General features: G+C 38.1%; 1 protein-coding gene across 1 annotated transcript in view; it reads left to right on the top strand.

The window, feature by feature from the left end:
- The window catches only part of TINAG (tubulointerstitial nephritis antigen), a 100113-nt gene extending 89808 nt beyond the window's left edge, over nt 1-10305 (top strand). The window contains exons 9-11 of the mRNA XM_075269541.1: nt 4094-4208; nt 9555-9588; nt 10186-10305. Coding sequence (XP_075125642.1) covers nt 4094-4208; nt 9555-9588; nt 10186-10305 — 269 coding nt within the window. The remainder of the gene's footprint in view (nt 1-4093; nt 4209-9554; nt 9589-10185) is intronic.
- Nucleotides 10306-10879: the final 574 nt, after the last annotated feature.

The following is a 10879-nucleotide window of genomic DNA, read 5'->3' as shown; positions in this document are numbered from 1 at the left end:
AGGGCCTGGAGTCAGACTGGAGGAATCCCTTGTAGGTAGACTGATCAGACAAACCCTCACTATTGCAAAATGCCTGGTGGGGGTTTGTTTCCTAATGTATGAGTTATGCGGGGGGTAAATCGTGTTTTGATAAACTAAAAATACTTAAAATGGGTTGGCCACTTTCAGACCAATATTGAGAGACAAAAGTAATTGTTTGCATAATAAAAAGTTATACAATTTTACAATATACATTTTGCATCAGTTTTCTAGATCTCTGCTTGCTTTCTTTTATTCTGCTTATTCCCAATGGATAAACATCATTCCATGGTTATGTGATATACAGTCCATGGTCATGTAATATATCCATGGTCATATCCATGGTCATGTGATGGACGCACAGATGCACAGCTCGTTACTAGGCAGATATCTGATTACTGTTCTGTGACTGTAATGAGCTGTGCACTTGGATATCATCCCATGATCACGGATCATGGACTGGTTTTTATACACTGTAGATAAGCAGAGTGAATGACAGCAAGGAAAAATCTAGAAAAACGGGAGAAATTGGTACAGAAAAATATTTTGGAAAATTATTTAAATTTTTATTATAGTAACAATTACATTTGTCTCCAGTATTAGTCTGAAAGTGGACAAACCCTTTAATCCTCTGTTTTGTTGTGTTTGGGGCTTGGCTCTGTCTTACTGCGCTTGCTTTTACAACCCCTTCTGCATCGCCTATATTTTGTTCTAATTGCCCCTAAATTTAGGAGTTTGATAGTAAGAGAGATATTTAATTTGACAAATTCTGGATGGGAAACATATTTCTCTAATTCAACAATAATTGTAGTAATTTGACAGTGTGAATCCACAGATGATATTTGCCATTTGTAAGACAGCTTATCATCCAGTCCTTGGTAAAGGTAAAGTAAAGGTTATTAGTGTCATTATTGAATGGGTAAACCAGTCTTAATTTCCATCTTCTTGGTATTATAGCCTTCATAAAACAGACTAATAAAAACCTATGGCTCAAATAATATTGCAATTCTTTCACGGAAAATTTGCCCCTTGTCAGCTGTTGTGCAGGGGATTTGCAGCATTAGTCCAACCAAGTCAATGAAACTAGCTGCAGTATCTTCATTCTCAGGATAAATGGGGGTCCCCTTGCCATAATTTCATTACATGGAAATACCTCTTTAAAGATTAGTAATTATTGATATACTAAGTTGTCTGTAGTCTGTGCTAAAATTGGAATTTACTCATGTGCAATTTTAATGTTTACCTTGATAAAAATTGTTAAATGACTTTTTTGCTTTTTTTTTTTACAAACTTATTTGTAATTTTTATTTCATGGGAAAACAATGAAGTTGACATATAATATACATGGTGATGCGAGCTGCCTCCAATGTCCTCTTAAAATATCTATTCCCTATGACTAGAGATAAGCGAGTAGTATTCGATCAAGTAGGTATTCGAACAAATACTATGGTATTCGAAATACTCGTACTCTATCGAATACTACTAGCTATTCGCAGTAAAGATTTGACTCAGAACCAGCGTTGATTGGCCAAATGCTATACACTGTATAGCATTCGGCCAATCAACGCTGGTCAATGCATTCCTATGAGAAAAAGTCAGCTCCCACATAACCGCAAGCTGCCAGTTCTCCCGAATAGCAAAGACAAGCCTGCTGCAGAACCAGCTTTGACAGTGTATAGCATTCGGCCAATCAATGCTGGTTCTGCAGGACGAGTAAGGGCCGCTTGACGTTAGCTCTCCCCCCCCCCCCCCAATGAAATATCAGCGCAACTGCAAGCACTGGACAGTTAAACACATGGTCCCCATAGCATATAATGGGCTCCATGTGCTTGCCACATACTGCCCGCATGAATCATTAATTAATTAATTAATTCAATTATTTATTGCAGTGTGCTGCAAGCACACAGAGCCCATTATATGCTATGGGGTCTGTGTGCTTAACTGTCCAGCGCTTGCAGTTGCGCTGATATTCCATTTGGGGGGTCCTCCTGTGGACTCCTTCCGCAAGTGCTAATGTGAACCGGCCCATAGTCTAGGGGGTCCATGTGCTTTAACTGCACTTCGCTCCTCCTAAACACTCTCCTGCTACTCGTAGACTTGGTGACTCTCCTTTAGTCGAATAGTGCTTTCCCCTGAAACAAGCATTTTTTCCCATAGACTATAATGGGATTCGATATTCGATGGAGTAGTCGAATATTGAGGCTCTACTCGAAACGAATATCGAATCTTGAATATTTCACTACTCGCTCATCTCAACCTATGATGCTTCCTCCCTCTAGGTAATGAAGACTAGAGTCACTGGCAGATTATCTAGCTAAAAGCTGCTAACTCCATCCCATAGTCTGCCAGTGACCCATGGGATGAAGTTAGCAGCTTTAAGCTAGATAGTCTATCAGTGACCCACGGGATGGAGTTGGCAGCTTTTAGCTAGATAGTCTGTCAGTGACTACTGTATAGTCTTCATTATCTAGAGGGAGGAAGTATCATAGGGAATGGATATTTTAAGAGGACATTGGAGGCAGCTCTGCCTGTTTCTTCCTATCACTCGCTTCATATACTTTAAGTACAGATTCTGATGTGTGAGTTAGATTAACAGTCATCCTCGCACTCACTTATATGATGGGAAGCTGCTGGTCTGTCTGTGACAAGTGACAATGTTTTCTTATAATCATCTCTGTCATTTATGAATATCATTAGCGTGCAGTCCTTATCTTTATGAGTGAGGTTTCCACAATCATTTATGAGATGCACACCTATTTATTGATTTATATTCAGGGATATATCTGTCTCTGATATACAGGCTGATTTATTCAGTTTGGACCCCTTCTGTTGCTATCATTCTCATAAATAATACTTTTGAGTGGATCTACTTTAGGGCCAGAGTGTAGTGAAATATAGGGGGGTATCTAAGTGGATGTGGATCTCATTTGCCTATATTTATTTCAGCATACCCAGGCTAGTTCATCCGCTATAATACTCCTGTAGGTAATCAGACTCTGAGGCAGACCTTCTTATTCTTATTTTATTTATGTGTTTGTCTAGTCCGGACCTTGATATTTTACAAAATTTAATAAAAGTTATGTTTTATGAATATTTCAAGAGACCTATCACCATATATATTATATGAGTTGATTTCTGGATAGTGTCCAAGTGGGGAGTCGCTTCCCTTTACTATCTTCTAAAGTGATTTATTTTGAGTTTTCATTGGAGTTGCCTGGAAGATTTTACCATAAATCATGTAGATCCATTCAACTGTATCATTTTACTTATACAACAAAAGAACAATATTTAAGTATAAGATGTTTTATGTGAGTTTGATATTTGCACATGGGAGAGATTATATAATGGCACTCTGTATATACGAAAGTGTGTGCTCTGAATCTTTATTTTGTGCTGTCTCCTTAAGGGACATGCCCAGAATTGTTTTGTACCATTTAACATTGTATTATTGAGGCCCTGTGTTTTTGATAGCTAGCTAGTGGTTCTTCTCAAGAGCCATATGGTGTGGGTAGATTTGTGTTCAGGTTACAATGTGAAATATCTTGCAGGAGGTTGAGTCAGACACAGAGTTTTAGCTAAAAGCACCTTGTGGTTACAGTAAATGTAGAGGCATTGAGACAATATGCCACTACATTTCAGTAGGAGCAGCTACAGAACTGACTTAGTAGAGGGTAAGCTGGTGCTCATAGGGTGTGCTGTAGTGCCCTAGTGGACATTTCAGTCCGATATGGGATTATTAGCAACAATCATCTGGCCGTAAGTAGATCAAGGATGCATGCCACACTTCTCATGGCCAGACGGTTGTTGATAAAGGTCCCATATTGGACTGAAACTTCCTATTAATTGTGCCATCTGTACTACTAGTTTACTAATCTTTTTATTATTATTTATTATTTATTCAGGATTTTCTATCACAATATAAATGAAGCCAGAGTGATGCATACTGATGCATACTGTGGATTTTCCATTGTTAGAGCAGATACCAACTGGCACTAAATGTCTATTACTATATTCTTTTTGATGACACTTGCATACTGTAATAAGCTTCACTGTAGAAGATTTTCTTTCTTTCCAGCTATAATGACAGTTCATGAAGACTTCTTCCTTTATAAAACTGGCATCTACAAATATATAGGCAGGAGCGAAATGAAACCAGGAGAAAGTGGCACACATTCTGTTAAGATCGTAGGGTAAGTCATTGGTTTTAGGAAGGCGCACTTTTTAATTTTATGACTTTTTATAATAATACATTAGCCAGTAGAAAGGTAACCCAATAGATTCTGTAAAAGCAATGTAATATGTCTCCAGGGTAAGACAGTGATTCCTTCTGCTAATAATTCAAAGAAATATGTTGTGCTTACATTTACTTTATGAGCCTTACTTGAGACAGTGAGCAATGGCAATATATGTAAAGTGCTTTGGAATGTGTTGGGGCTATATAAGTAACAAATTTTTTTTTATCAATTTGCAAAATGTATTTTGTGTTAAAGGAAACTTCTTACATGTGATAGAAAGGAGGTAGAGCTGAGAAAATTGAAATATAATTTTATGACATATGATTCACTAAAAATTGTAATATAAGGGATTGAGGGGGTGGTCCAAATCAGTGATCAACAGGTCATTGAAGACTGACAAGTAGGACCATCTACTGTACTCCTAGTTATAGAAAGAGCACAGATTGTCATAAATATGTTACAAATTGTATTGAATATTCTCTGTTAAAATTGTGTAAAAATCTGCTAAACTCTTCCTACTCTATAACTAATGCTTGTAGATTGGATTACAGGTTCATAATGATAGGTTCCCTTTAAAGGCTAGTTCACATGGCGGAAACCTTTTCCACCATGTGACTTCTCCACATGGCTAGCCGCAACGGCATCCCATCATGGCATCCCACTCCTGGTAAGACCCAAATGAATGGGTCTAATTGAGAGTGAATCTCGCGCCGCGGATGCTGAGTCAGTGTTGGAATCTGCAGGAAGATAGGGCATGCTACTTCTTTTTTCCAGCTGATAAAAAATCACTAGCGGGAAAAAAAAGCAAACGGCTCCCATTGAAATGAATGGGAGCCTTTTTTTGCAGGCAGATTTTGAGGTGGATTCTGTGTCGAAAACCACCTGCATAAAACTCAGCGCACTCCGCTCCGGGTTAGGCCCAATGAATGGGCCTAGTCTGGAGGAGGAAGTGTCTTCAGGTCGAATCGCGAAGCAAAACGGCTTGAAGAATGAGTACCTCACTTCTTTTTCCGCGAATCGGCACAAGCGTTTTTGTCAGGATTTTGAGGTGAATACGGTCTCAAAATCCTTACCAAAAAACCCACACATTTATCACAAAGTGCCAACACGGCAATTTAACCTTAATAATGTGTGGATCCCCAATTGTACACAATTACAGACCTGCAAAATATGGTCATGCGAATAGGGTTTTACAGAGATTTCTGCTCCACTGTGACCCCCACACAGTACAATCAGCTCCACAGTGGCCCCTACACAGTATAATTTGCTGCACCTTGGTCCCTACACAGTACAATTTGCTCCACGTTGGCCCCCACACAGTGTAATCTGTTCCATGGATGGGTGCCCAAAGAGAGGGCTCTGAGTGCCACCTCTGGCACCTGTGCTATAGGTTCGCCATCACTGCCCTAATACTTTACCTAAATAATAAAAGAAATGCTAAATCCTAATACTGGTGAGAATACAGTGATCACATTATGGTAGCATTTTATTTTGCTTGCAATAAAACAGTTGGTAAAAAAATGTACATAAACACTGTAACTCAATGACTCCTCAAACACTCAGACATCTAGATCAAGGGAGACATATTCGTAAACAAAAGCAACAAGACAAAATGGGAATAATTTGAGTATATCTGAAGTGTATTCTTTGACATTTTAGAAGTAAAAAGCAACTACTTTGGTTAAAGGAAATGTACTCAAGGAGAATAGACAATGCTTGCTCTAAAACTCAAAGGGACTAAAAAAATTAATGAAACAGAAAAAAAAACAGCAAAGCATCACAGAAGCAAATACAGTAGGTATATTAGATTGGAAACAAAAACAAGATCTTAAAATAGATTTCTAGTGCATAAACAAGAAAAATAAATGAAAGTACTGGGCCGTAAGAATTACAGACATGCATTACTTGATCTTCAAGTACTGTACACGTCAATTATCCAAAGTGACTAAGAGAAAACAATATTAGGTTTTATAGCATTTACAAACTAGAATTATTTTTTTTCCTTGTTAGTTATTGTTTATTTAATAATGGCATTTATTCCACAGTATTGTATTTATGAAAAATGGGTTAAAACACAACATTAATAGAGATGAGCGAGTAGTGTTCGATCGAGTAGGTGTTCGATTGAATACTATGGTATTCGAAATACTCGTACTTGATCGAACACTACTAGCTGTTCGAAGTTTAAGGTTCGATGCAAAACCAGCGTTGATTGGCAGAATGCTATACATTCTGCCAATCAACGCTAGTTCTTCTCTTACCTTTCCGAAGTCTTCTCCGTGCAGCGTTCCCGTGGCGTCTTCCGGCTGGAATTCACTCTGCCTAGGCATCCGGCAGTGCATGCGCAGTCGGCTCTGCCTAGGCCCCGATGCCTAGGCAGAGTGAATTCCAGCTGGAAGAAGACGCGGGGACGCTGCGCCAGGAGAAGCTTCAAGTAGAATCCAGCCCGACCGTCACTCGTGGACTTGGTAAGTATAATTTTATCGAATTTTGTGTACCCCTGAAACGAGCATTTCCCCCCATAGACTATAATGGGGTTCAAAATCCGTTCGAACAGTCGAACAGTGTGTGGCTGTTCGAATCGGATTTCGAACCTCGGACATTTTAATGTTCGCTCATCTCTAAACATTAACTATTTAAAAAAAAAAATCACTAACTAAATGTGTAAAAGTTTGGTACAGACAGATGGTATCTTGCCTGGGTCTAATCTACCATAACAATATAATAATAATAATAATAATAATAATAATAATAATAATAATAATAATAATAACAACAACAATCATTATCATCATGATCATCTTCCACTATAATCTACCATATAGGTTATTTTTTCACTATAGACATTTATTGTATATTGCACATTTTAGACTCTCATTTACAGGATATTAAACAGAAAGCGTTATATACTAGACATCCATAGCTCTGGTTACCCAATTTAGGTTGCCAAATTGAAAATTCATTACTCATTTATGTTATAAAGTATATTGCTAGAATTTACCATCACTTTATGATTGGTAGGGTTACAGAACAATGGTGAACACTCTATATAGTGTAGCAAACAAAGAGTGTGGAGGAGCGGCACACAATCCAGATATAAAAACTCCTTTTATTGAACACGGTGAAGACAGGTATCAGCTGTGGACAAACAAACAGCAACAGGCCGTTTCGCACTTACGGCGCTTCTACAGACTTGACCAGAAACGACCCATTGCTGTCTATTTGTCCACAGCTGATACCTGTCTCCACCGTGTTCAATAAAAGGAGTTTTTGTATCCGGATTGTGTTCTGCATCTCCACTCTCTTTGTACTTAGAATTATACTGCTTCTAGCCTCTCCTGAATATCAGCAATATAGCTAAGTACTCCTAACACCATATATAGTCTTTATACACAATATTGGTGGTGCCCACTATATTTTTTGCACCTGTACTCTATATAGTGCACAGCTCATATTTGAATGCTGTATAACAGCTTAGGCCACAGAGGGACATGCGGACTCCCTGAATGGATTACCAAAGGCTGATGTGAACGGGGCCTCAGCAGATTTTAAACAGAATGAGAATGGAGTCTCATACAGACACTTAAACGCTAGTGTGAACCTAACATTATAAAGATGCCGCTATATTTTTAAAAAAACTGCCAAGAATTGGTGCTCAGTACCAAAGCAACTAATTGCTGTCAGAAAGAGCATCAAGAGGAGGGACCAGCGGCAGCCCACTGACAGTGACACTTAAGTTAAGTACTTAATATAATCCAATGAGACTCTTTTTCTGTACATTGCTGCATCTTACAACCTACTGTGCAGGTACCTATTTGGGTACCACATGAATGAATTCTTTGATTTGGCCATCCAGCACTTGTGAATGATGGACCCTGTGTTACCTAGCTATAGGTTTTAATCTGTAAATGCAATCCTGTCTGTGAGGTTATTGAGATGACTGCTGAAAAGTGATAACATCTCATAAGCCTTGGAAGAACTGAAAGACTTCAGGATTGTTAAGTATAAGTATAAATGCAAATGTGCCTAGAAGATATAAAACATAGGAAGTAATGTTAGGATGACAGTTAAAATGATTTGCCCATCAAGCTGTTATAAAATCAGAGTGATGTAAATCATTAAAATATATTTTGATATAGAGCTCAATATACCCTGAAAACACACACCATTAAGTAACAGAAATAAATTTACCTGAAGTTGTCACAACTGCTGAGAGAAGATTAGACATTAACTCCATACTGCTTAGTAACAGCGTACAGCAAGCCATCTAAGCTAGGTCTAGTGGTGACTCTTCACAGACATAATTTCATTGTGCTACTATATGCAGTACATATATTTCCAAATTTAACAATATACTGTAGAATGTTAAACCTAAAAAATTTGGTGTTAAAGGGGGTCTTTCATTAGCGAAATCGGTCACACTAAGGCTAGGTTCACACTATTGCCGCTGTCCGCCTCGGGGCTTCTGTCGTAAACTCCAGGGAAACTGGACAGGAGACGGCTTGCTTTTTTTTTTTTTTTTTTGCACGGACACAAAGTCCTGCATGTACGAACCCAGCCTAATGAAAGTATCTTGTTGAGCAGCTTCTGCAATTTCCTACGATGCCTTTCTTATTCTGCATTGCAGCTCCATTCTCATGAAGAAAACGTAGAGGAAAATGATGCATAACTTCTGTGAAAACACTGAGCTTTTTGGTGGTGGCCCGCTACATGGGGCCTGATGCCATAGCCCTTTTCAACTAATTTGCACAAGAATAAATCACAGATTTTCATGAAAATGGATATGAAATATAGAACTGCAAAGTGCAGCAGCTGCCCTTCAAGATATATATATATATATATATATATATATATATATATATATAGATTGTGAGCCCCATGTAGGAGACCATACAAACTCCTTGCAGATGTTGTTTCTGGTGATATTTGAACCCATAACTCCAGTACTGCAAGGCTGCAGCACTAACCACTGAGCCACCACATTGTCCCTGCCCTCCAAGATATTGTCATTAGCTTGATACTGATTTTACTGCTGGCAGACTCACTTTAAATAATCACATTTATTATTATTATTATTAAAATTATTATTATTATTATTTATTTATATAGCACCATTAATTCCATGGTGCTTTACATTGGGGGGTTTACATACAATACACAAAATATACAGGTAGATATAATACTAACAGTGATCGGCTGGCACAGTAGGGGGTATATATGTATAATATCATAACAACATTTCATTTCGCAAGAATTTAATTATCTGTGCTAATTTTTATTAATTTATTTTTTCTTTATTAGGTGGGGTGCTTTACGAAATCATGAAAAATTTTGGGTAAGTTTATCATTTTGGTGTAATTTACAAACATACTTTTTTTTTATAATTTGTGTTATATGTGATCTTGGAAAAGGGGGGTGATTTAAACTTTTAGGTTTAAATTGAGTAGTTAAATGCCCCTGATCACAGTCATCTCTGATCACAGGCAATGCTTCTGGTCCTTGCTGTATGAAACAACACATACCCGGCAGCTAGTGCAGCTGCTCTGCTTCAGAGCTGCTTCGGCCACCATACTTGGTAAAACATTAAAAGCTGTAGGAATTGAATTTGGGAAACCTACAAATCCAGAACAGGAGGGGCTGAACACTGTTAGCAGATTGAATGTGTGCTAGAGATCCGTACCTGAATTTAGCAAAGTAAATGAGTTGAAACATTAGTACAGAATTTGCCAAGAAAGCAATTTGTTACAGTGTAGCTCGCTACAGTCCCTCCAGCTATGCCTCTGCTCTTACCAATTTGCCAAAAAAATTGTTGTTCATGTCATGTGACTTCTATTATTATAGTGGTGTGGGCCTTAGGCACACCATTCGGTTATAACTAATCATAACTACATTCTGTTACATGAATTACATATTTTCGATTTTTATGTTTCAGATTGTTGCAAATTCGTGGGGAAACACGTGGGGTGAAAATGGATATTTCAGAATTGCTCGTGGAGAAAATGAATGTGGAATTGAAAGCTTGATAATAGGAGCTTGGTGTCATATGACATAATACCATCATTTTTTCTTTAAGCCTCATGTTTTGTGTAATTCGAAGTTTCACAAGAGAGCAAGTTAAAATAAAAGTGTTATCCTAAGATTGACACTGATCACCTATGCACAGAATATGCGATAATTAATGGGTTTGGGTCCCACTGCTAGGACTTTCAACATTGGAGACCCCACAAATGACAACAATGTGAGTTTTGTCCTCCATTTGAATGGATTAGTATGAGCTGTGCTGGTCCACTGAAAGTCTGTGAACTGACAAAGATAGCCGAGCATGATGCTTAGCTATCTTCATCAATCCTCTAGATTAGTGGTTCCCAAACTTAATGAAGGTGGGATCCGTTTTTGGACGAGAACGAGAATTTTGCCGGGAATCCCCTGTACAATAGTTAATCACATTAAAAAAAAATGTCCCTAACCTCTTATTCCACTGTAATCTTCCTTTTATTCTGCCGTTTAGCATTGTAGTCTGCCTTTTATTCTATTCTACCATCAGAAATTTTGGGGTTCTATAAAAAATTTGTGTGCCCCCCTCCTTCTCAATGTATCTTACAGTTTCCTGTCCTGTGGCCTCCATA

Source organism: Leptodactylus fuscus, chromosome 3 (assembly GCF_031893055.1).
Source record: "Leptodactylus fuscus isolate aLepFus1 chromosome 3, aLepFus1.hap2, whole genome shotgun sequence".
NCBI lineage: Eukaryota > Metazoa > Chordata > Amphibia > Anura > Leptodactylidae > Leptodactylus > Leptodactylus fuscus.
This window is presented reverse-complemented; position numbering and strand designations above follow the sequence as displayed.